The 27455-nt window shown below is 42.5% G+C and overlaps 1 protein-coding gene across 1 annotated transcript in view; it reads left to right on the top strand.

Moving 5' to 3' along the window:
• Maco1 (macoilin 1) overlaps positions 1-27455 on the top strand; it is a 61047-nt gene that overhangs the window by 18764 nt on the left and 14828 nt on the right. Inside the window, exons 3-6 of the mRNA XM_051172084.1 lie at positions 1568-1694; positions 4118-4241; positions 5881-6059; positions 8708-9209. Coding sequence (XP_051028041.1) covers positions 1568-1694; positions 4118-4241; positions 5881-6059; positions 8708-9209 — 932 coding nt within the window. The remainder of the gene's footprint in view (positions 1-1567; positions 1695-4117; positions 4242-5880; positions 6060-8707; positions 9210-27455) is intronic.

Here is a 27455-nt window from a genome sequence, read left to right as displayed (position 1 = left end):
ACCACATGAGGCAATAATTTTGTTTGTTTAGTTTTGGTTTGTATTCTTAAAAATTATTGCCAGGTGTGGTGATGCACGCCTTTAATCCTAGCACTTGGGACTCAGAGGCAGGCAGATAACTGTGAGTTTGAGGCCAGCCTGGTCTACAGAGCACTCCAGGATAGCCAAGGATAACAAAGAAAGACCCTGTCTCCAAAACAAAACGAAACAAAATTTATTGAGAACTTCAAACAGCTTCTGTTAATGTGGTGGTGCACACCTTTAATCCCAGCACTCAGGAGGCAGAAGTAGAAGGGTCTTTGAGTTCCAGGCCAGCCTGGTCTACAAGCTGAGTTGTAGGTCAGCCTGGGCTACAGAGACCCTGTTCTCGATATAAACAAAACAGGTAACAACTAAAATCAAACAAAAAATCAAATACATATTTATTAATTCACTGAAAATAACCATTTACCCAAAAAAATATAATAGAAAGGTGGTTCTTTTGTTTTGTTTTGTTTTTTGAGACAAGGTATCTCTGTGTAGCAGCTCTGGCTGTCCTGGAACTCCCTCTGTAGTCCAGGCTGGCCTCGAACTCACAGAGGCACCTGCCTCTGCCTCCCAAGTGCTGGGATTAAAGGTGTGCGCTACTACCACCTGGCCTTTTTTTTTTTTTTTTTAAGAGCTCTTTGTTTGGTAAGATCTCAGAACTCCAGCTGGAGAGATGGCTCAGAGGTTAAGAGCAGTGGCTGCTCTTCCAAAGGTTCTGAGTTCAATTCCCAGCAACCACATGGTGGCTCACAACCATCTATAATGAGATCTAGTACCCTCTTCTGGCATGTAGGCAGGCATGTGGACAGAGTACAATATAAATAATAATAAATAAACAAATTAATTAATTTAAAAAATATCTCAGAGCTCTCCAGACCACAGGTTTTAAAGTATGCAGTTAGAGCCTGGAGCGTGGCCTGAGCTCATTCTTTTGACTTATGTGTTATTTCTGTTGTGTTCCATAGCTACACAACTAACTCTCCAGTCCAGGCCTGGCACTTGGTCAGAGTAAATCCATGCTTCCAAAAGATGGCTTCAAGCTTATGTGTTATTGGTAATGCATAGTGGTGTCTAGGGGAATGCAGCGTTATTAATATTACCACCAGCATAATTCTTGCCAATATTTTGGTTCATCTGCATTCCAGTAAGCGTTAAGAATGAAGCTCTTTGGAATAGTTTGTGAGGAAACAGGAGGCTTCTCAGTGTTAAAGCTCTTGTCCTCCAGGTAACCTGCCTGTAGAATCCCAATGCGTTCACTGTGCTCTAGTCTCAGGTCATCTCCTTGGTTTAAGAACTGTGAATAAGAGCACTCTTTAATGTTGAGTTAGCCACTGCTTTTTAGTGTATGTGCTGCTCAAGCAAGCTTATAACCACTGCTTCCACATGGTCTATTCTAAGTATTTAAATTTTAAAGTTTCCTCTTGTTAACTTGCTCTGTGTTTAGTAATTTTGTTCAACAAAAGCTTTTATTAACATTCTTGAAAATAACAAGTTCTGAAATACGGTTTTTAATTTGCTTTTTTTTTTTTTCTCTATTTAGGCCTTCTCAGTATTTTTTGTTTGTGTAGCATTCACATCAAATATCATATGTCTCCTCTTCATCCCCATACAATGGCTTTTTTTTGCTGCTAGCACCTATGTATGGGTCCAGTACGTATGGCACACAGGTAAGTTTTAACGACTTCTTGGTTAGAAATTTTAGATGAAAATTAATGAATTATATAAGATTTACATTTTAGGCTGGGTGGTGGTGGCGCACGCCTTTAATCTCAGCACTTGGGAGGCAGAGGCAGGTGGATCCCTGTGAGTTTGAGGCCAGCTTGGTCTACAAAAGCGAGCCCAGGACAGCCAAGGCTACACAGAGAGACCCTGTCTCAAAAAAAAAAAAAAAAAAGAAAAAAGAAAAAACCCAAAAGATTGACATTTTAAAGTTGCCTTTCCCCAGTATATTGTAATATGTTTTTTTGGCTTGTGTCTGTGGTTTGTTGGTTGGGGTTTTTGTTTGTTCGTTGGTCGTAGGGTTGCTTATTTGAATCAGGGTCTTACCAAGTAGTTGTGCTTGTCCTGTAACTCATTATGTAGAACAGGCTAGTCTGCACCTGACAGTAATACTCCTGGATTATTGGTGTACCCTACCTTGCCTTGCTCTCTATGCTTTCATACGTGAATTTACCCTCCCCCCCCCTTTCTTCTTTTTTGAATCAAACACTTGAGGTTTAGGCATTTGAGTTGGCAACCTCTATTGCAAAGATGCCAATTTAAAACGAGTTGAAGTGATTTGTGTTGTTTAGTAGTTGAAGACATCCATGTGCCACACAAGACTGCTCACAGCATTTCAGTATTGAAAGAAATGCTAGAGGTCATTCAAGTGAACCCAATAATATGACCAGACGACAACACTCCTGATGCCACCAGCTCTTCATTGTGTGGCGTTTTCAGTGTCTCCCATTTTGCCCTCCTAATCCTATGCATTGTATTTCAGAGAGATTCTTACTGATAGGATACACTGTTAGCTTCCTTCTTTTTTCAAGTTATTTCAAGATCAGAAGAGATTCTGACAGCTCCAGCTCACTGTGAAAGCATATGTGGCGTGTGCTGTTGGGATTTGAGGACTGGCCCTCAGAGTCACACTGTCTGCAGAGCTCTGTGAAACAGGATTCTCCGTCTCGGCTGTAACCTGTAGAATTTTGACTCTTGAGAGATCGCCAGACAGTAAAAGTTTTCTGGCGCAGCATCATCCTGCAGACAGTGGTGCTGGCCACTGGCCACGGTAGAAGACAGCTCCTTGCTGTTGGAGGGCTCCACTGAGAGCATAGCTTCTACTGTAGCATCAGACTTGATTTAAGTTGTCCAGAATGTTCTCCAGTTGGCTGTTGTCCAGTCTAATTCAAGAGATTTTTTCCCCCTTTGAACCAGTTTTTACTTGTATTTCCTTCTCCTGGGCCATTTATATGCATCCCTATTTCTGGGTCCCAGTTTCTTGTCTGTCACCTGGAGGTGAGGTAGTCTAAATGTCTCAGCGGCTCCAGCTCAGATGTGCTAGGGCTCTGAGGCAAAGGTAGCCTTTCTAATTTCCTCGGTGTTGTCATGGGAGGAGACTAACCATGTGCCAGGGATTGGCAGGACAGTGTCATAAAGTGACATATATTGGAATAGCCGGGTTGTGAAATATGTTTCAATTTGAAACAGTTAATGCTGAGACAAACTACAGTAAACAGCATCACTGTTTTATTGGCCCTGGAAAATAGGAGGATAAGCGTATACAACTTCCATATGTTAAAACGTTAAATCCCTTGAGGTAAAGAATGGTGACAAGGGCTGGCAAGACAGCTCAGCAGGCGAAGGCACTTGCTGTCATTCCTGAGGGCCTGAGTTGGAACCCCAGGATCCTGATGGTTGAAGCAGAGAACTGACTCTGAAAAGTTTATACTGACAGGCTCGCTGTGGCATGCACATAAGCATGCATCACACAAAGTAATGGCATAAGTAGAAATAATTTAAAAAAGAATGCTCAAATAAAATTGTATATAACCACAAAAGAATGGCAATATTGTGTCATAAACATTTTGGTGTCGGTGATGGTTTTATTTTATTTTGTTTGTTTGGGGTTTTGTTTGTTTGTTTTTCGAGATAGGGTTTCTCTGTGTAACAGCCTGGGCTGTCCTGGAACTTTCATTGCAGACCAGGCTGGCCTTGAACACACATAGGTTTGCCTGCCTCTGCCTTCCAAGTGCTGGAATTAAAGGCAGTGTGCCACCATGCCTGGCCCTCTTTCTTTTAATTTTTGTTGTTTTTGTTGTTGTGGTGGTGGTGGAGGAGGAGGAGACAGGGTCTCTCTGTGTAGCCTTGGCTGTCCTGGACTCGCTTTGTAGACCAGGCTGGCCTCAAACTCACAGAGATCTGCTGCCTCTGCTTCCCTGAGTGCTGGGATCACAGGTGTGCACTATCACGCCTGGCTTCAAATTGCTTTTTAGTTTACTTTAAAGTCTCTGAATGTTGCTATCATTGACTGACTCTGCCAAACAACCAACTCATCGGTTGTGTCAGCTACTGTATCATTGACGGCTGTCTCTCTGCTGCTTTCCCACAGAAAGGGGAGTGTGTTTGCCTACAGTGTCCCTCTGGATACTCTTTGTTTATATTGAAGCAGCAATTAGATTTAAAGATCTGAAAAATTTTCATGTAGACCTCTGTCGACCATTTGCTGCTCACTGGTGAGTATTACCTATAATCTTAGTCTACACTTCAGTGTAGAATGCTAAATTCAGCTGAACCAGCCTTTTCAGACAGACAGTACCTGTGTTGCTGAGCCTGTCGTTGTCTCTAAGCTTGAGCTTTCCAGTCTCTCTCCTGAGGTCATGGGAAGGAGGTGCAGTGTGTCACGTGTTTAGCTGTTTCTTAGTCCATCATCTTTTACAGAAGTAACAAGACTATTATTAACATTTTTAAAAGAAAATTTACTTATGAAATATAAGTGAATATTGAAGTATATTTCATTTAACCTTAACTAAAAATAATTAGAAATTAAGTTTGATTTCTGTTTACATCAGTTGTAAAAAGTACAAACTCCTAAATAAACAAGAATTATTATTTCCAGTATTTTTAGTTTTTTATGAACAGTTGAGTTAAATAAACCATGTCATTTTAAATTTGTAGTGAAACCATATTTAGACTAATTAAAAATTATAAATTTTAACATTTATGAGACTTAATATGGGCTTGCAAGTACTTTGGAAAGGCATTGGACAGTCTGCTTAGCTGGAGGAGATATTCTTACTTCTATATTAGAGTTGTAAGTACACTTGCTTTAACTTGGTAGCACAACCCAGATGATCTCTGATACTTAAGTGATAGCTGTCATATATGTGATTTTGGAATTGCTGTGAAAGTGATTATGAATTAATTTTACAGATGCAGCTATCTATTGCTCTTACTCCCCAGACACAAGAAGATTAATGTAATTGCCTGAATTTGACTCTACCTTATTTTATTTGGTTTTTTGAGACAGGGTTTCTCTGTATCCTGGGCTGTCCTAGACTCACATTGTAGACCAGGCTGGCCTTGAACTCAGAGATTCCACTTGCCTCTGCCTCCTAGTGCTGGGATTACAGGCATGTGCCACCACTGCATGGTGCCCTTCTGATTTTTTTTTTAAACACTTAGCATGGTTATTTGTGACTACTCATAAAAGTATCTACCTTTTAGCTATGTTTAAACTTTTTATTATTTGAGAATTTCATATGTGAATATAATATATTTTGGTCAAATCTAACTCCCATTTCTCCCCTTAAACTCTTCCTATTATACCCTGCACACGACAGACTTACTCTTTCCAACATCATGTATTCTTTCTTTTTAAGTCCCACTGAGTCCACCTAGTGCTGCCAGCTTATACATGGTTGATGGCATGGCGTCTTTAACAGTCCTTCAACTAGTGGTGAGGCTTCATAGCCCTTTCTGATCTGTCTGGAACTTTAGCTGGATGCTGTGCAGCCACAGCCTCTGCGAGTCCTTGAGCAATGGTCCCATTTTGTCCATATAGATACCTTTTCATTCTTAAAACATAGAGAAGCTTAAATTTTCTAACTCAAAAAGCTTCTTGTTTCCTCAAAGCATTAGCTGCTGCATCTGTCAGGTCCTGTGACGACTCCTAGAGTTAAGGAGCCCTCAAGTGTGATGCAGAGTTGTGTCCCATGGTCTGGCAGACACACAGGGCTTGTTCTGTTTGCATGGGCTTATCTTCATCAACTAGGCTTGATTTTTCTAATTTTCAGTCTCAGTAGTCTTATGTGCTTGCCACACATGTTGTTTGTTTTAAGCTTTCAATTATTGGCTGGACTGTCTTCCTTCTAGTATTGGGTACCCTGTGGTGACTTTGGGCTTTGGCTTCAAAAGTTATGTGAGCTACAAAATGCGGTTAAGGAAGCAAAAGGAAGTTCAAAAGGAGAACGAGTTTTACATGCAGCTTCTGCAGCAGGCCCTCCCTCCAGAGCAGCAGATGCTGCAGAAGCAAGAAAAGGAGGCCGAGGAAGGTAGGTCTTTACTCTGAACCTGTGGCCTCACAGGCCAGTCAGATTTTGGCTCAGTAAGAAGGTGGCTGTATTTTGATTTTTCCAGTTTCCTGATATTTCTCCTTGGGCCTTGTTTGTTTGGTCATGAAATACAGAATGTGAGCACACTCTGAGGTCTGTCTGCTTTTACATAAGGTGCTTGTTTTACTTACATTTTTATTTTGTATGCATGGATCTTTTTCTGCCTGTTTGTATGTGTACCACATGGTTGTCTGGAGCCCAGAAACTGGGATTGCCAGTGCTTCTGAGCCACTTTGTGGTGCTGGGAACTGAACCCAGGTCCTTTGTAAAAGCAACAAATAAAATATTTTTATTTTATTTTATTGTTTTGAAAAAAAATTTGAGACAGGGTTTCTCTGTGCAGCTCTGGTTGTCCTAGACTGTCTTTGTAGACCAGGCTGGCTTTAAACTCACAGTGATCCACCTGCCTCTGCCTCCTGTGAACAATATTTTTAATTCTTAAAAATATAAATGTGGGGCTGGAGAGATGGCTCAGCGGTTAAGAGCACCGCCTGCTCTTCCAGATGACCTAGGTTCATTTCCCAGCAACCACATGGTGGCCTACAACCATCGATAATGTGATCTGATGTGCACTGTATACATAATAAATAAATCTTTTAAAAATGTAAATGTTTTGTTACAAATTTTAATAAATTACATCTTGACTATGAGACTGTGATTGAAGCAAGTCAAGAACCAAGCTATAAGTAAGATGGTGATGTGAGTATGTGATGTCGCCTGCTGTCAGAACAAGGGAATGTGGTCCTATTTGAATGTTTTATATACTGTACAGTGGTTCTTAAATGGAACCATTTCTTTTTCTTTTCTGGTTTGTCTTTCTGTTTTGGTATTTATTTATTAATATATGTTTTTTCGAGACAGGGTTTCTCTGTATAATAGCTCTGGTTGTCCTGGATCTCGCTCTGAAGACCAGGCTGGCCTTGAACTCACAGAGATCCCCTTGCCTCTACTTCCCAAGTGCCGGGATTAAAGGTGTGTACCACCAGCACCCAGCTAAATGGAACCACCACTACTACTACTACTGCTGCTGCTGCTACTACTACTATTTCTTCTTCTCCTCCTCCTCCTTCTTCTTTTTTTTTTTAACCTAAGACACAGTTTCTCTGTGTATCCTTGACTGTCCTGGACTCACTTTGTAGACCAGGCTGGCCTTGAATTCACAGCGCTCCACCTGCCTCTGCCTCTCAAGTGCTGGGATTAAAGGCGTGCGCCACCACCACCCGGCTTAAACGCAACCATTTCTAATGGGGCTTTTCTTGTGAACCCTCAACCAGTAATGGTAGGTGAGCTGGTAGTAATACTGATTTTTCCCTTTTAAAGAACGATTTACTTATTCATGTAAATTCTCTATTTGCATGTATCCTACATGACAGAGGAGGGCATCAGATCAAATTATAGATAGTTGTGAGCCACTGTCTGGGTGCCGGGAATTGAACTCAGGACCTTTGGAAGAGCAGCCAGTGCTCTTCTTTTTTTTTTTTTTTTTTTTTTCCCTCTAAAACAGGGTTTCTCTGTGTCTCTTTGGCTGTCCTGGACTCACTTTGTAGACCAGGCTGGCATCGAACTCATAGAGATCCGCCTGCCTCTGCCTCCTGAGTGCTGGGATTAAAGACGTGCGCCACCACACTGGCACAGCCAGTGCTCTTAACTGCTCTGCCATCTCTCCAGCCCCCAATAATCATTTTTTTCCCCTTGGGAGTTAGAAGTTTGAGGTCATGATTTTTAGTTAATTTATATTAAAATTCTTTTTTCTGAAGCAGTGCAAAATAGCTCTTAAGGAGACCACAGCACGTGAAGTGTACTGCACTGATAGACAGAGTGCTTCATAAGTGTCCTGGGAAATGACCTATTACTTCAGCCGTGGAGTCAAAAAATTAGATGCTTGTAACCAGAAGTCACATCTTTTCTTTCTTTTGATTTTTTTTTTTAGTAATATAAACCAGGCATCTTTTTAAAAAGGGGTGTGTGTGTGTGTGTGTGTGTGTGTGTGTGTGTGTGTGTGTGTTGGTATGCATGCCACAGCACATGTGGGAGCAAGAGGACAACTCTGTGGAGTTATTTGTCTCACACCTACTTAGGTCTTGGAGATTGAACTCAGGTCACTAGGCTTGTGTGTCAAACACTTTTATACACTGAGCCATCTCCCAGATCCAATTGAGGCCTCTTTTAAAATAGAACTTCTTGGGAAGGTAGCCATTGTTGGACTACTCTGACTGTAGCATAAGCCAATACAATAAATCTCTTTTCATAAAAAAAAAAGGTCCTTTTATAAAAATGACATGCTTTTTGACAAACTTAGTTGACTTGATTTACATTATATTATATATGACAATTATAAAATTTTAATCTTACTTTAAAGCCAAATCTTTAGTGGTTTATATTATGGTGATTTTCTCAAATGTGTCTGGATTGTTCCTTGGAGTTAGTCAGTACATACTTACTGCCTCTAAGTTTCTACTGTGATTAATATGGTGAATTTCTAGGCCTAGCTTATATATTTTACTAGGTCAATTTAGTCTCTGTTTTTAAAAGCTAAATATTCCAGTATGGGTTTTTGTTTGTTTGTTGGTTTGTTTTTGGTACTGTAGCAGCCAAAGGATTGCCGGACATGGATTCCTCGATCCTTATACACCACAATGGAGGCATCCCAGCCAACAAAAAACTTTCCACAACTTTGCCGGAGATAGAATATCGAGAAAAAGGGAAAGAAAAGGACAAGGATGCAAAGAAACATAACCTTGGAATAAATAACAACAATATTCTACAACCTGTAGACTCTAAAATACAAGAAATTGAGTATATGGAAAACCATATCAATAGTAAAAGATTAAACAACGATCTTGTGGGAAGTACAGAAAACCTCTTGAAAGAGGACTCATGCACTGCTTCCTCAAAAAATTACAAAAATGCCAGTGGAGTTGTGAACTCCTCGCCTCGAAGTCACAGCGCTACAAACGGAAGCATTCCTTCCTCGGCTAGTAAGAATGAGAAGAAGCAGAAGTGCACTAGCAAGAGCCCCAGTGCACACAAGGACTTAATGGAGAACTGTATTCCTAACAACCAGCTGAGCAAACCAGATGCGCTGGTAAGGTAAGTGTGCGGTCCTCCCACCTCCCACTTCACTCCAGAGTAACCCTCCGTGGGCCTGCTGTAGGGCCTGTGGCCAGGCACTGAGACTGGCAGCTCTTGCGTGTCTGTTTTATACAGGTTTGTAGCCACCTATGTCAGCATATGAAAACATTGTGGTGATGGTGACAGATGTACGTGCAGCCCGACTGATGGCCTTGAAGGATGCTGTGTTCGTCCTGCCCTTGTATGTTTGCATTTCTCAAGTTCTTATTGGCAAAAGCACAACTAGAAGAGTTTGGTCTTGGTGCAAATCTCTCTGTGATCAGCTGACATGGATGAGGAAAGGAGTAGGAAAGTTTTCCTTACTATCCTGGACTTGTTTCATTGCCTAGTTTCTCTTTCTGCAATTAGATTTAAATTATCCATAGGTCAGTCTGGAGTGTTCAGGTTTGAAAAGTAATCTCTTGGGCTGACAAGGTGGCTCATTGGGCAAAGGTGTTTGCTGCCAAGCCTGCTGATTCCTGGGACTCCCACGGGGGAAGGAGAGCACTAATACACACACATGACACTTCAGGAAATAAATATTAAAAAGAAAAGAAAAAGGAAATCTCTTGCTAAAAATTCCATAGGGGAACCCAGTACTAGTTGTAAAGTTTAATCAGAAACATTCCTTTTCCCAGTCTTAGTTAGAAGAGAAGCGGACACTGTGTGTGACACTGGCTGACTCAAACTTCTTTCAGGAAATTGGCAAACAGATGTGGCTTTTAACCCAGTCTGGAAGCTGAGAACTGAACTGGAGGGGCTTTGGTTTTGGTTTTTGCTGTAGGTAACTCACACAGTTAAGTAAGTTTCCTGTATTCTACTTTCTTTGGCTTATTTAAAGGCTAAGGACAATTTATGCTTCCAGGAAGAGTTTTCAGCATTGTAAATAATGTGGACTAGAACACTGAAGAGTTTTAATTCTGAGTGATGCCAGCTAAGAGGAGGGGACATGCGCTCTGCACTGTGCCTCGCACTCCTGAGGCAGGCAGGCCTCGGGCCACTGCTGATTGGACAGACGTCCAAGTTCTTCCCCACTGTCTTGCCGCATGAACAGTCCACAGAGCCCTCTTCAGTTGTCCAGAGGAGAAAGACCAGTTATTGTACTGCTTATTTCAGAAGGGTTCCCCAGAATCCACTAAATGAAGCTGGTGAAACATTTGCTGCAAGTCATTTAACATCTTTCCATGATTTTAGTACCAAAACATGTCTCCTGTGTTTGACTGATGCTGCGAGTAGGGTGAGAATGCCTCGCAGGCACCCCAGCTCATTGTGATGCTCATTGGCTCTGATACATGATCTGCCTTTGGTATAGAGGATTGAGGACACAAATGGTCCATGAAGTAGGGCTGTGGTATCTGTGCCCCTTGCCTGCTCCTGAGGACTGCTGCCTCCTGTTGTCCCCAGTGTAGATGGTATCTTCACCCATAGGCACCCCAGAGTAAGTTTCTATTTTAGAGAAGAACGTGCTGTGAGTTCATAGAAAATATATTTTATAAGCTTTTATAAAAGTTTTATAAACTTCTGGCCGTGCGTGGTGGCACACGTCTTTAATCCCAGCACTTGGGAGGCAGAGGCAGGCGGATTGCTGTGAGTTCAAGGCCAGCAAGTCTAGGATAGCAAAGGCTACACAGAGAAACCCTGTCTCAAAAAACAAAAAACAAAACAAAACAAAAAGGTTTTATAAACTTCTGTGGGATTATTTTCAACTTTTAATGTAATATGAAATTAAAGGGAGCCAGATGTGGTGGTGCACATCCTTAATTCTAGCACCCAGGAGGCAGAGGCCTCAGATCTCTATGAGTTGAAGGCCAACCTAGTCTATGTCGTGAGTTCCAAGGCAGTCAGGACTACACAGTGACACAAACAAGAAAGGAACCTAACTATCCCACAGTTGGAGACATTTATGCAAATAGTGGCCCATTCCTTTGATCTTTCTGCCTCTGCTGGGATTAAAAACCTGCACCACAACCACCTGAATTACAAAGCACTGGATTACAGTGTGCCACTACATCTGGCTTCTAAAATAGATGTTGTAAAAAATCATACTTTTGTGCCATATTAAAGAATTTGAGAGACACAATATGATGTTCCATGAAGGAGAACACAATGTATTTTAAAATATTCTCACCAAAGTATACAAAAGAGAGATTTGAAGAGACAGCTAAAATGTTGACAAAAGCTGGTGACAGAATCAGACATTTCATCTTTTTCTTTTTACTTACATTTTCAGAATTCTCTACAATGAACAATAACAAAAGCATTTGAAAGGAAAAGCATTTTCGATTTTTTTATATGCATGGTGTTTTGCCTGTATATGTGACTGTGTGAGGAGGATGTTGGATCCTCTGGAACTGGAGTTACAGGCAGTTATGAACTGCCTTGTGGTTGCTGGGAATTGAACTCAGGTCCTCTTTTTTTGTTTTTTGTTTTTTTTTTTTTTTTTTTTTTTTTCGAGATAGGGTTTCTCTGTGTAGCCTTGGCCATCCTGGACTCACTTTGTAGACCAGGCTGGCCTCGAACTCACAGCAATCCACCTGCCTCTGCCTCCCGAATGATGGGATTAAAGGCGTGCGCCACCACGCCTGGCTGAACTCAGGTCCTGTTGAAGAGCAGGCAGTACTCTGAACTGCTGAGCCATCTCTCCAGCCCGGAAAAGCATTTTTCTAATCAAATTATCCACCTTAGTTAGAGGAGGCCTTATCACTTCCTTTTCTCTTGCTTGTCTCCTTTCTGGTTTTGATTTTATATGTTTTTGATGAATTCTGTTAAGGCTGCTTATTTAAACCTGATGTGTTTGAGTTGTTAGCTTGAGAGTGGAGTGAGTGTCATCTTCAGATGAGCAAGCAGAACACAATTGTCCTGTCTTAGGGTCACTATTTCTGTGATGAAACACCACGACCAAAGCCACTTTAGGAAAAAAGAGTTTATTTGGCTTATGCCTTCACATCACTGGTCATCACTGAAGGAAGTCAGGACAGGAACTGAAGCAGGGCTGGAGCCTGGAGGCTGGAGCTGATGATGCAGATGTCATGGAGGGGTGCCTCTTACTGGCTTGTTGTTCATGGCTTGCTCAGCCTGCTTTCTTACAGAACCCAGGACCACCAGGCCAGGGTGGTACCACCCCCAAATGGGCTAGGCCCTCTGACATCAGTCACTAATTAAGTAAATGCCCTACAGGCCTGCCTACAACCCAGTCTTATGGAGACATTCTCTTAATTGAGGTTCCATCCTCTCAAATGACTTCAGCTTGTGTCAAGTTGACGTAAAGCTAGCCAGCAGTCTCTAAGGCTCCTAAGTCCAGCATGCAGGACCAACTGTGGACATGCGCCTTCTCCAGGCATGCCATGGTTGTGCATAGTTCTGAGCTGTGTTCTACACTACTTTCAAATATTTGGGCAAAAAAAAAAATGAAATCAAGAATTACACTAAGCACATAAGATAACCTGTAGCTCTTTTATAATAAATTAATTACAACACACTCTTCAGTTATATCTTGGCAGGATAATAGTTGAAAACTATTTTTGAAAAAATGAATTCTATTGGGTGTCTATGTTAGTGATTAACAACTTTCAAAGAGACTTCCTGGGGGGTGGCTGTTCAGGTAAGATTTACCAGCACTCTTCTAGCTCCCTGGATGTGCCCTACTTGCCCATTGTCAGTTTTGTTGTTACTCTTTGTTTGTCCTGGAACTCACTCTGTAGACCAGGCTGGCCTTGAACGCCTAGAGATCTGCCTGCCTCTGCCTCCCAAGTGCTTTAAAGGTGTGCACCACTACTGCCCAGCTTATTTTTATTTCATATGCGTGTGATGAAACCATTTTATTCCTTGGAACTGGAGTTACAGTCAATTGTGAGTCACCCAAGATGAGTGTTAGGAACCAAATCTGTACAAGAAGAGTATCCTCTTTCCCACTGACTCCCTCCAGTCTCACACTGCTGTTCTTAGACTAACTCACTTGTTTACACAATGCCAGTGGCTGCTGTTGGGGCAGAGTTGAGTAGCTGTGACAGACTCTGTAGCTACAAAGCCACAAATACCTTTTGGCCCTATTCGGAAAGATGTATTGACCTGCTTTGTACAGCACTTGCTTCCAGAATGTCTTCATGTTTGTGTCTTTATAAAAAGAAGGTTCTGGCCGGGTGTGGTGGCGCACGCCTTTAATCCCAGCACTTGGGAGGCAGAGGCAGGCGGATCTCTGTGAGTTCGAGGCCAGCCTGGTCTACAAAGTAAGTCCAGGACAGCCAAGACTACACAGAGAAACCCTGTCTCAAAAAAACAAAATAAATAAATAAATAAAAAGAAGGTTCTTAGAGAATGGGTATGTGTTGGCTGAGAGAGTAGCCTGGGAACGAAGAGCTGAGTGAATAAGAAGGCCTCTCGGGCAATGCTGGAAGAAGTCAGGGTGTGTGCTGGGTGAATTGCTAAGAAAAGGAGTCTAGGGGAAGGGAGGCTGGGAACCTGAGAATAATAAACCTGCCTGTGGGTTCTTTCCAGAAAGCTTAGGGAGCTTGCTAAGTCCAGTCCAGTGTCCTCTTTTGGTTTGAGAATACATACCTGTTCCAACTTGATTTGTGATTTTTGTTTGTTTGTTTCTTTTTGTGTATGTGTGTGTTTTAGACAGGGTCTCTCTCTATACAGTACTGGCTGTCACGGAATTCAGTCTGTAGATCAGGCTAGCTGCGGAGACCCATCTGCCTCTGCCTCCTGAGTGTTGGGATTAATTAGCCTGTTCCACTCCCAGCAATTTTGTGAATTCTTTTTTTTTTTTAATTAAAAAATATTTATTTATTATTATGTATACAATGTTCTGTCTGCATGTGTACCTGTAGGCCAGAAGAGGGCATCAGATCACATTATAGATGGTTATGAGCCACCATGTGGTTGCTGGGAATTGAACTCAGGTCCTTTGGAAGAGCAAATGGTGCTCTTAACCACTGAGCCATCTCTTCAGCCCAATTTTGTGAATTCTTAACTCAGGATATTTTTTAAAAGACTTAAAATGTTAGTAGCCAAAATTTCTTCTTTCTAATGTAGCTAAATCAGAAAGCAGCAAGATCATTTATGTCAGCCAGTTGCTGTGCTGGGAAGATAGTAAATCAGATCAGGGCTTGTTAGTGCTCAGTGGCCAGTTTGAAGGCTGTTAATAGTGCTTTTTGTAGTGCTATAGAAGAATTCCTGTGAAAACTTGCTAATAAAAGCAGCTAGGTTTCTCTGTGTAGCCTTGGTTGGACTCATTTGTAGACCAGGCTGGCCTCGAACTCACAGTGATCCACCTGCCTCCGCTTCACGAGTGCTGGGATTAAAGGCATGCGCTACCACACCTGGCTGTATGGGTTTTTGTTTTTTGGGTTTTGTTTTGTTTTGTTTTGTTTTGTTTTTTTGTTTGTTTTTTTGTTTTTTTGTTTTGTTTTTTAAACAGGTTCTTACTGGATAACACTAGTTGGCCTGGAAGTCCTCCTGTAGACCAGGCTGGCCTCAAACTCACAGAGATGAGTTCCAAGCACTGGTATTAAAGGTATGTGCCATCATACCTGGCTCGTTGTTTTATACTTTTTTAAAAAAGATTTATTTATTTTTATTATTTATATAGTATTCTGCCCGCATGTGTGCCTGCACACCGGAAGAGAGCATAAGATCTCATTATAGATGGTTGTGAGCCACCATGTGGTTGCTGGGAATTGAACTCAGGACCTTTGGCAGAGCTCTTAACCTCTGAGCCATCTCTCCAGCCCGTTTTATACATTTGACAGTCTTTTTATTTTTATTTTTTCCTTTTTCAGTCTTTTTGTTTGTTTTGTTTTGTTTATTTTAATTTGTGTGTGCCTGTGTCACGTGTGGGTATTAGAACCTCTGCGACTAGAGTTACAGGTGGTTGTGAGCTGCCTGACGTGGGAACTGAACTGGGGTCCTCTGAAAGAGCTGCTGTGAGCATTCCTAACCATCTAAACCAGCCCTCCTTGACAGCTGTTTCTTGTTTTATAAAGCGTATTATCTACCTAGCCCCTATACTAGGATTGGAGAGAATCCTTGCTTACGCTAAGCAAGGCCTCTTCTGGTGGGCTGTATTCCTTACCCCAGAAATTTTAAGTTTTATCTTATTTAAAAATTTTTTTTTAGGTATTTAGAGACAGGGTTTCTCTGTGTAACATCCCTGGCTATCCTAGGCACACTTTGTAGACCAGGCTGGCCCTGAATTCACAGAAATCCACCTGCCTCTGCTTCCTGAGTGCTGGGATTAAAGGCGTGCGCCACCACACTTGGCTACTGCAGTAGTTCTCAGCCTTCCTAAGGCTACAGCCCTCAACCAGAAGATTTTTGTTGCTACTTGATAACTAATTTTGCTACTGTTATGAATCGTAATAACAAATCTGAATTTTCCCCGTGGTCTTGGGGGCTCTTGAGAGAAAGGGTTGTTTCCTCCCAGCGGGGCTGTGAGCCACAGGTTGCGAGCCACTGCTTTGCAGCATCCTAATGCCTATAGTAAAATGTAAGGTCAGTGGGGACAAGGCCTCCTTTGTTCTTAGCCATCGCAGTGTGAGGGTCTTGGCACAGAGCTTGAATTGGAGTCTCCTAACCGATCATAATGCAACTCAAGGCTTTGCTTTAAAATTTTAGTCAGTTTTCATGTAGCTCAGGCTACCCCTGGGGATGATGTTGACCTCCCCATAGGCCTCTGCCTGCAGAGTGCTATGATGACAGGCATGTGCTACCACACCCAGCTCAGTGTACTTCAAGGAACCAAGGTTTCCTGCCTGCTGGACAACTAACTAAGCCACATCCATAGCTCCTCAAAGCTTCTGGTGTTAGGAAACCTCAATAGTACCTAGGATGAAACCTTGTTGCTTTGGGGGAAGTTGATTACACTTTATTTAATAAAAAGCTGCCACTGCCATCCCTTCTTCACTCCAGATTCTAGGAAGTTTTTCAGTTGGGCATCTGCCCCTACTTTTTCTAGAGGCATTGTAGGAAGTAAAGGGAACCTGGAGGTTGCAGAGGGAAAGGACCAGGGCTAATCCTCTGGGAGTCTGCTGTCCAACCAGCCTTTACACCAGCTGTCAGTTGGTTATGTCCAGCACCAAGGGATTTTGGCACAGGCCACCTCTCAGCAAGAACAGGGAGAAATCTGCCTTGTCTTTCTTCTCTGTCCTGCTGGACTTGGCCTTTTGTTAGCCCAGGACTAGCCTCTGCCTTTGTGGCTGCAGGCAAGAACTCAGGCTCCACTCTTCTATCTGTTTTTCTCTCCCAGGAAGTGCCCGCACTAGGTGGGGGGCATTATCTCCAGTGCGGAGAAGAGAGTCTACATTTGCTTATGCTCTTTGTGTTTGAATACACTTTGCCTGAGTGTGTGTGTGTGCTTGCGCGTACACCAAGCACTCTGCAGACTGACCTGTTGACCCCACTGGACAGGCTCCTCTGTTTCAATAGGATGCATTAGTGACTATTTTGAATGGCATCTTTCCTTGCTAAGAGATAAAAGTGTGTGAGCTTTTAGAATGAACTATAAAAGCCAGGCACTTAGAGATGCTGGCCAGATTAGAGTAAATGTATTGGAGAAACTGGCTACTAAATTATTTGGAAAGTACTAAGCGGGGTGGCGGGGGGGAAGGACAGCATGTTCATAAGCCTATTTTTTAAAGTTTAGGGTTTTTGGTTTGGTTTGGTGTTTTTATTTTTATTTATTTATTTTTTTGTCTCTTTGGAAACAAACTTAATTTATATTTGTCTGGAACTATATCTGAGCAAGTCTACTGTGGCAGACCTTATTTATTTTCATTTTCTGCTGTGTCCATAATATTTTTGGCTCCTGTAGTTTTACTTGGTTGGTCTTGTTTATATGAATTCACAAGACAGGTTGTGCTTATTTTAACCACTGAAGGAATTTTTAAACTACATAAAAATATAATCGTGAAAAAAAAATATAATCATGGTAGTAGGAACATGATTTTTTTTTTCCAAGACAAGGTTTCTCTGTGTAGCCTTGGCTGTCCTGGACTCACTTTGTAGACCAGGCTGGCCTCGAACTCACAGCGATAAACCTGCCTCTGCCTCCCGAGTGCTGGGATTAAAGGTGTGGGTCACCACGCCCGGCTAAGAACACGATTTATACTCCTATAGGGCTACTACATGCCCAAGCACTATGCAGCATATTAGAGACTAGACACAAGTGGTTCTAAGCATGCAGTTCGTATGCTGTCTCCACATCTACTCAGTCCAGCAGGAATGTGGTTATTTTGAATAGAAGTTACCTGTACCTGGTAGGTATTCACATAAGAAGCCTTGGAGTGATAGGTTCTGAGAGTTTACCCCGTCAAAGTAGCAATCTCTAGTGGATGGAGTGTCTGTCTGCACTGCAGTTGAGAAGGGATGCTTCTGTCCCACTGAGTCAGAGCCTCTGCAGCTGAGGTTCCCACCAAGGGAATGCAGTGGGCTCTCTGAAGGGAGGTGACCTTGAAGAATCCACCTCATTCTTGAAATATTACTCATACTGTCAGTTAGAAATTGGCTTTGGAGCCGGGCGTGGTGGCGCACTCTTTTAATCCCAGCACTAGGGAGGCAGAGGCAGGTGGATCACTGTGAGTTTGAGGCCAGCCTGGTCTACAAAGCGAGTCCAGGACAGTCAGAGCTACACAGAGAGACCTTGTCTTGAAAAAAATACAAAACAAAACCAGAAACTGGCTTTGGGGTACTTAGCTGGCCACTGTTGGTGTATATTGTTTTTTTTTACAAATCTCCTGGGGAGCTACTTGGACCTTTCTTTTTCTTTGCCGCCTTCGACTCTCAGGATTAAAACCAGCTTATTGTGGGGGTGGGGTGGGTGTTTTGCCTGCATGTGGGTCTGGGCACCACATTTGTGCCGCCTACCTTCAAATGAGGACTGCAGATTCTCTGGAGCTGGAGTTGAATATGGTTTTAAGATGCCACATAGGTGCTGGGAATCAAAAATCAAACCTATGTCCTCTGTAACAGGAACAAATTCTCTTAACTCTAAGCCACCTCTCCAGCCCCTGATTTCTTTTTATAAAGGAAGAATGGCAGTTTTCCTCCCATCACAACAACCATCTCATTTTGCTAGTTAGTGTTCCAAGTCAGAACCAAGTTAGAAGCATGAAATAATGAGCTATAAAGAACCCTTATCTCTGCACACAGCAGGTTCTAGAGCAAGCAGTGCAAACAGACCCTGAGATGAGTATAGCTGGAGAGGTGGGCCCTGGGCTCTGTGCTGTCAAACACCGTAGTAGGGAGGGCTAAACAGTGGTAGGCATGTGGGCTCACCAGTCATAGCCTTTGCTCTTGCCATTTCTTACTGTGCTTGTTTTATCCTCCCCTGGTCCTACACATCAAGTGTGACTCATAGTGTGGCTTTTCTGTCAGGGTATAGCTAATAAATCCTGTGAACAAAAGGGACCCTGTTGCTTTCTCCTCTTCAGTTTTCTGTACTCCTGGAAAACAGGCATAGCATGTGGTGATGGTGCCCCTCCAGAGTCACAGATAGATCACCCTTTCCTGTTGAGTCCCCATACTCGTGTGAGCTCCAGCCTTGTAGGAGAGAGGAGTGTGGCTTGGGCTTTCTGCCATTCTCAAGCCTTGTAGTCCCAAGAACTGCTTGGGCCACCATGCCTAGAATTGGCAGCCTCTTCCATCTCAGAGCATAAATCAGCATAACTCAGGATACTGCTCTGGTTATTCAGACTCACGCTGCTTGGAGATGTGGAACAACCTCCATAGTGTCTTTGTGACATGTCTGTGGCCCATGACAGAGGAGGAGCTACTTGGTTTAGAGAGGGACTGATGTATTCTGTACTTCAGAAAGGGAAGTTTCTCTTCTTTGGAGGGACGTTAAAAGGCTATAAAGTGAGAATTGGTTTTTCTGAATGCCTTTAGTTTACCCTAAAACTGGCTGGGACCCTGGGCAAAACTCAGAGTAACAGGGAATATCTGTGTTTAACATTTTATCCAATCTTGGTGAAGAAGAGATAATCACTTCTATTTTATTTTTATTTTTTGGCTTTTCAAGACAGGATTTCTCTGTGTAGCCTTGGCTGCCCTGAACTCACTTTGTAGACCAGGCTAGCCTCTAACTCCACCTACCTCTGCCTCCCAAGTGCTGGGATTAAAGGCATGAGCCCCCACACCTGGTGATATAATCACTATTTAATAAAAATAGCTCAGTATTTTTCTCTTGTATGTATACTATTTATAAAATGGAGCTCATTCTACATATATCCCATATGTTCACATGTTTATGGATATACATATGTATTTGTGTATATATATAACTTCCATTTTCACTGACTGTATCATAAATATTAGTTTATTTATGCTTATTAGTTCACTATCATTGAATAGCCTCCAGTCATTTTTTTTTTAGTAATTTTATTTTTAATAGCAATCAGATAAATGAATTCATAGTTTATTTAGCCAATGTTTTGCTGACTATTCAAATGCTGATTTTTTTTTCTCTTCACAACAAGCATGCTTTCATATAAATCTCTATGCATCTCAAGTTGCTGGATCAATAGATATGGCACTATAAAGACTTTAAAATTGCTTAATATATATACACATACACTATGTCATGCACATGTTAAGGTCAGGATATTTGCAGCAATTGGTTCTCTGCTTGGTACTGTGTGGGTTTTAGGAGTCAAACTCAAGTCATCAGGCTAGGCAGCAAGTACCTTTGTCTTTTGAGTCATCTTGCTGACCCATTTTAAAGATTTTTCATATAAACTGTCAAATTTAATTACACTCCTTTATGACGCTAGTGTGTATGTGGGGAGGGCTGTGGTTTGTGCTTTTCTGAAAATGACTCCCACTGTATATCCCTGGCTGTCCTGCAGCTGGTTCTATAGACCATGCTGGCCTCAAACTGAAATAGGTCCACCTGACTCTCCTTCCTGAGTGCCGGGATTAAAAGTGTGCGTGGGACAACTAGCTATTGGAACTAGCTGTTGAGGAGAGGTTGAGGAATGGAGGGGGAAAAAATACTATCCCAGACATAAGTAGCGGTACAAACTGAAAGGTTTTAGAGCCCGGGAGAACTTTATTTTTCTGTCTCTCTGTCTTGCTTTCTTTTACTCTTACTCCTTGGACCAACCTCAGTACTTTATTTAAAGTGAAGTTCAATCTTTTTTCATTGCAGATTACATCATGATTTTTAATCATCTTTTACAATCAACAGGGCATTTAAAAATCAACAAAGCAGGAGAACAGTCTAACAAGGAAATACAGAAAGTTCTGTATAACCTACAATAAAGCATATAGCAAAACCAATCAATATCCAAGCAAAGCTCTTTTTCTTAACCAATACTGGGGAAAGTTTAATCATAAATTTCCCTGGGCTAAAGACAATGTGTTTACATGATTGTTATAGCAACATAGCTTGAGCTAAATGTTCTTGAATAAAGAAAAAACTTGACCTACTTCCATCCCAAGCCAACAGGAGTGCTCTATTTAAGCCTAGGCTAACTACCAAGGGGTTCTTTATTGTAAAATATCTGTAAAGCATAAAGTTCCAAGCCCACCTTCTATAGCTCTCAAAGCAGATTCTAAAGAAACTTTTCTACCGGTAACAGTATCTAGCCAGGGACTCCTAACTTTCTTTCAAGCAGTTTCTGCTTGGGTGCTCACAGTCAGAGCCAAGAACTCTATCTCAAGCTTTTGGCCAGATGCTTTCAACATTCTCTGTGAGAAAAAGTTTTCCCTTTGTGAATTTCATTAGGGTTGAGAAGTAGACAGTTTTAGAAGAAAAAACAGATTTCAAAGTAGTTTTAAGGCAAAATAACATCTGGACCATTCATAATATTTAAGGGCAGTGGTAATCAACTGGACATCTTTGGAACTTTGTCAAGCAAAGCCTCTACGACTTGTCCTCATGTCTGTGACAGAAGATGGAGCTGATAACTTTGTAATACAGTTTCACCTAGTAATCAGGTCATTTTGGATTTTGGACATTGGTGTCTGGTAAGCAGTTGTCTATAGTGAGGCACAAGGCAGCTTCATTTGGTATTTGCTAAGCTGTGATTGATAGACTATATTAGAACAACTTCCAGTCAGTGTAGGTCTCACATAAAGAAGAGTATACCCACCGTGTGCACGGCATACACTTTGCGCTGACTGACCCCTGCCGCCTGTGCTGTCAGTGTGAGTGACCCAAAAAAGGAGTGGAAGTTGGTAGAGAGGGTTATCAGAATTTCTCCAGGCATTGGATCTTTGGATCTTTGATTTACCTAAAACAAGCTCTGTCTTCTTCAACTTAAGTACACAGGGCACAACTGATGGAACTCAATACTTACCTTCATGAGACTCTTCATTGCCTCTTGCCATGTGCATCTGCCTCTTCACAAGCACACACATTTACTCTATCTCCTAAAGCTGAATTTAAAATCTGACCTCCAGTTGTGGATATATTTGCTGCTTCCAGACTTATAACACTGTCCTGTCCTGTTCTGTTCTGCGTACTGAGGAGGGACACAGGGTGAGGATTAGTACATGACGTGTAAGAATCAAATGAAGCTTTAGGAATACAGTCTGTGTTTCTTTATCACCAGTTCCTGGTGTCAGAGGCACGTGTGCAGAGTCAACACCAGAATGGCTGAAGGCCAGCGCAAAGCAGTGAGCACTGCATTAGCCATAAGGGTGTTAGGGCTCCTCCAGAGGGCCCTACGGCACGCAGTGCTAGAGTTTGTTCGACTTTGTTCTTTGCATGACTGGCTTTGAACGGTGGTGGTCTCTGTTCCCACAGTATCGTTACAGGCAGGTGTCACGAAACAGGAAACCTGCCTCAGTTGCGTGTCTGTGTAACTTAGACATCGCTGACAGATTCCCCTTTCCTTTGCCACTAGAAGTGCAGGATACAGTCTAGAAGCACAGGCAACGTTGCAGAGCCAAGGGTCTGGTCCTGACCCTAGCAGCCCACAGAGACACATGGCGATGCATGGTTCTTAGAGTGGTTGGAGAGCCTGAGACCCTCCCTGGCAGTGGGGCGGGGGCGGGGTGTTATTCCTATTTAGGACAGATCAGCCTGATTCTCACAGATCTTCCTCTTGTCAAAACCCACTACCCCATGCCTGAAGCATGCCGTGGGCTCACAGGCAGGCTTTATGAAAGTGTGAGGCTATTGACAGCACCATGAGAAACAAGTCTTTGGTCTGTGATTCAGGGCAATCACCAGAGAAATACAAACATTTAAATCCTAGCTCTTCCTGCTGCCCTTTCAGATGTTTAAAATACTCTTTCTGGTCCCCTGGAGGGGGAGACCTGGTGGCACTCAGAGGAAGGACAGCAGGTTGCCAAGAAGAGACTTGATACCCTATGAGCATATACAGGGGGAGGTAATCCCCCTCAGGAACAGTCATAGGGGAGGAGAATAATGGGAAAATGGGGTGGGGGAGGGAAATGGGAGGATACAAGGGATGGGATAAACATTGAGATGTAACAAGAATAAATTAATTTAAAGAATTTTAAAAAATACTCTTTCTGAGCACAGGCTGGCACTTGAGAACTGTGGGGTGTTTTACCTTGCCTGCCTAAGGCAGTCATCTGTGTGTCATTCCTTAAAATCTTTTGCTCTCGAAGTTAAACAATTATCAACTACATCAGAGCTTGCCTTCCTGGACAGGATTAGAAATAACGGAAATTAGGGAAAAAATAAGGTAACGAGTATGTAAGAGGGGCTCTTGGCTTAGCAAAACTTACTAGTGCCCTGCAGCCTGGCTGGGGACCTGTGGCAACACTTCTATAGACGGGTCCCAGCTCCACTGAGTTAGGTGAGTGCTGCAGAGCTTTGGGGTGGCTGTCAGGTTGTCATGACAATAACAGGTTAGAATTTAGACAGAAATGCACAGAACCTCCACCTTGCTGCCAGCCCCATGTTATTTAAAAAATGAAAATAAATTCCAAATAGTTCAATTTTACCAATAAAGACTCAGGTGCCAGATGCTGGGGTAAACCCTGCTAGCTCAGAGAGGCGGAGGAAGCACCCAGCTTACCTTACTTCTCAGAGGAAAAAGCAAAAACCTCACTAGCTCACCTGACAGCCCAGGAAAAAAAGTGAAAAAACTAAAATCAAAGACCTTGCTAGCTCAAAGCTCAAAAGCCTCTTCTTATCCATGCTGTCTTAAATACTCCTCAACTCAAAGCCCCTCCTACTCTTTAATCCCTCTTGACCTAGGATTAACTTCATTAAATCCTGTGTACAGAAAGCTCTTGGATTAAAGGTGTGTGCTAGGGCTGGCTGAGCCACACCATAATCACCTGTTTTTACAACAAACAGAAAGTTCTTGGAGTAAAGGGTTAGAGCTCAACCACACCAAACAAGAAACAGGTTTTTACAGTTCACAATCAAATATCCTGTGCCAGCCCTATCTGTCCAGAGTGTCCATTCCACAGATCTGGGCAAGCAGGAGTACATTGGCTTCCTAGCTAAATTTGATGGGATTGTAGCACTTCCAGGAAGAGTTCCTTCATCCCTCAGAATCCCTGGAAGGATAGAGCATGCGAGTCCACCCTGGTATGGGAATTGCTGCCCTCCATCCTCTTTCATCCTTGATTAATGAAATGATTTCTGAGGATTACAGACTGTCACTTGTACCTTGTTTTCCTTCTCTCTAGTCACTTGCTTCTTATTTAGATAACTATTGGCAGTTGAACAGTGACCTATGAACACCTTTGAAGATGTAGGTAGCATCAACCTCTTATCACTGTTTAACCAGGACTTCTTACTTCACACTAATAAATTGCACACACATTTTACCTAGGGAAGTGCTGACCTTCAGCACAGAGGGTTAGGTGTACGTTAGGTAAGACAAGTCGTCATATCAGCTTAGTAAGGATCTCCAGCACCTGACTGTCTTGATTCAGTTCAGTTTGGGAATTCCAATAGTTCTCTTAAAATTTCCAGCATCTAGTCAGGCGTCGTGGCGCACGCCTTCAATCACTTGGGAGACAGAGGCAGGCCTGGTCTACAAAGTGAGTCTAGGATAGCCAAGGCTACACAGAGAAACCCTGTCTTGAAAAAACAACAACACACACCTTTAATCCCAGCACTTGGGAGCAGAGGCAGGTGGGTCTTTTTTAGTTCAAGGCCAGCGTGGTCTACAAAGTGAGTCCAGGACAGCCAAAGGTACACAGAGAAACCCTGTCTTGAAACAAAACAAACAACAACAAAATAATTCCCAGCATCTGTCACTCTATTAAGCAGATACAGTTGAGCTATAGCTTAGAAAATAGAGAAGCTGGCCATGATGGTGTGTCATTAATCCCAGCACTCAGGAGACAGAGGCAGGTAGCGCTCTGGGACATCAAAGGCAGCCTGGTCTACAGAGCAAGTTTAAGGCCAGCCAGGACTACATGGTGAGACCCCATCTAAAAAGGAGCGGGGGGTGCTGTGTGAGTACATTATATAGTGGGATTTCCCCCCATTTACTGGTGTGAGTATGTGAGGTAATGTTCGTACGATGTGTACTGTGTGGAAGTAGAGGACAACTTCTGGAACTTCATTGTCTCCTTCCGTGGTGTGGGTTCTGGAACATGCCTTTACCCACTAAGCCATCTTGCTAGCCCCATACAGTAAAGTACTGTGCAGTAGTTTAAGGAAAATGTGAGTAGGTAAAGGTGCATCTGCTATGCCAGCTGTATATGTCTTGCTCCTTCTTCATGCTAAATGTAGTTACATGTATGAAAAGTAGAAAGAAGACTCATAGGAAAGAAGTGTACTAAGTGCCAGCTGTATGTGATTGGACTCGGCCTAAAGGAGAGGAGTGTGAGCTATTCACATTGTGAATTTTGTTAGACTTCAATGTTAAGTGGATTTCATTCTCATAGTAAAAAGGTAAACCTAGAGAGGTTATAAATCACTTCACCACCTATTCAGTAAAGATTTAAACCATGTAGTAGACCTTCAAAGTTAAAGCCTTCTGTAGAAGGCCCACGACAATTACTCATTGTAAGTTTTGACTTGTGTTTTCTCTGTGTAGCCTTGGCTGTCCTGGACTTACTTTGTAGACCAGGCTGGCCTCCAACTCACAAGTGATCCACTGCCTCTGCCTCCCCAGTGCTGAGATTAAAGGTGTGTGCCACCACGCCCGACTTGACTTGTGTTTTAAGCCAGCCTGGCCTTTCACTAATTAATAGAAGATTCTCTCGTCAGCATCTAAACTGCTTGGCTTGTGAGTGTTGGATGTTGCTAAGAACTGCGTTAGCACACTAACTGATGTCATTAGGCAGTGATCCTGAGCCTGGTGTGTCTTGGCTAGAGACGCTGATCTTAACTCACAGTTTGCTGCTGCAGTTTGGAAAGCAGTAATTCAGGGTTGATGGAGCTAATAACAGTAGTTTAGGAAAAGCCTGAAGCATTTTAGTCCTGTTTTTATTATAGAGTACATTGTTTTGTATTTTCTTTTTTAATTTTTTGAGACAAGGTTTCTCTGTGTAGCCTTGACCGTCTTGGACTCCCTTTGTAGACCAGGCTGGCCTTGAATTCCCAGAGATCCACCTGCCTCTGCCTCCCGAGTGCTGGGATTAAAAGCGTATGACACCACCACCGGCCTTGTTTTTTATTTTCAAAATAAACCATTTGGTTGGTTTTTGTTTTGTTTTGTTTTTTATTTATTTATTTCGTTTTTCAAGACAGGATTTCTGTTTCCTTGGCTGTTCTGGAACTTGCTTTGTAGACCAGGCTGGTTTCGAACTCACAGAAATTTGCCTACCTCTACCTCCTAAGTACTGGGATTAAAGCCGAGTGCCACCACCTCCTGGTTTAAAATAAACAATTTCTTTCTTTCTTTCTTTCTTTTTTTTTTTAAGATTTATTTATTTTATGTGAGTACTCTGCCTGCATGTACACCTGTAGGCCAGAAGAAGGCACCAGATCCCATTACAGATGGTTGTGAGCCACCATGTGATTGCTGGGAAATGAACTCAGGACCTCTGGAAGAGCAGCCAGTGCTCTTAACTGCTGAGCCATCTCTCCAGCCCCAAAATAAACAATTTCTAATCACAGCACTCTGAAGGCAGAAGTGGGTGGATCTCTGAGGCCAACCTGGTCTCCATGTAAAGTTTCAGGCTACCCAGGGCTATGTAGTAAGTAAGAGCCTGCCTCAAAAATGAATAGCTAACTGGATGGATGGATGGATTGATAGATAAAAGTAAAACCATTTCTAGGGCTAGAAATGTATCTCAGTGGGAAAGTCTAGTGTAAGGAAGCTCTTGAGTTCAACCCCAGCAGCCAAAGCAAGCAGCTTTTCTTACTGCAGTATGACATGTATCCTAAAGAGCATACAGATCGTGAGCGTGTGCTTTTAAAGAATGCTTTCTTTTAAACAAAGGGGACATGTTTGTCCTTTTCTTTTTCTTTTTGTTGTATAGTGCTGCTGGTTTGGCTTTGACAAAATTCTCAAAGAATTCCACTTCTAAAAAAGCATTGTGGGAGACCACAGAGATGGCTCAGGGGGAGAAAGCACTTGCTGCCTATCCTGATGGCCTGAACTAGTGGACTGTCTCGTGACTTGGCCCCTGACCTCCACATATGTGTGCACACATGTAAACGTACACACTAAATAAATAAGTCAAAACACTTTTTAAAGTATTGTGTTCTGTTTTATAAAAATTGTTTGTACCTTTTGTTCTCAAAACTCTTTAGATTACTGCAATTTTTAGGAAATTCCAAAACTTTACTCAGTTTTTTGTTTTGGTTTTCAGAGACAGAGTTTCGTTGTGTAGGCCTGGCTGTCCTGGACTTGCTTTGTAGACCAGGCTGGCCTCAAACTCAGAGATCCGCCTGCCTCCCAACCCCAGGTGCAAAGGCTTGCAAGGCTTGCTCATGCTAAGCACTAAAAGCCCAGCTGATATGCTCACTGTGTCCTAGAAACATGTCATTTCAAAAGGAGGACTGGAAGCCAAGCCGTGGTGGCGCACACCTTTTAATCCCAGCACTGAGGAGGCAGAGGCAGGCAGATCTCTTGAGTTCGCGGCAAGCCTGGTCCACAGAGGTAGTTCCAGGACAGCCAGGGCTACACAGAGAAACCCTGTTTCAAAAAACCAAAACCAACAACAACCAGAACCCCCAAAACAAAACAAGATGGTTTTTTTTTTAAAGTGGTAATTACAAAATTACTGAAATGTAGCATCTAAAGGGAGTTTTTCTTTGTCCCCAGTGATCAGCTGTGGTGTCCCTGCGTCCGGATCTGGTGCAGCTTAGGCTGTTGGTGTGAAGCTGATCAGCAG

Source organism: Acomys russatus, chromosome 29 (assembly GCF_903995435.1).
Source record: "Acomys russatus chromosome 29, mAcoRus1.1, whole genome shotgun sequence".
NCBI lineage: Eukaryota > Metazoa > Chordata > Mammalia > Rodentia > Muridae > Acomys > Acomys russatus.
The sequence above is the reverse complement of the archived record's forward strand: the minus strand, read 5'-3'. Positions and strand labels throughout refer to the sequence as shown.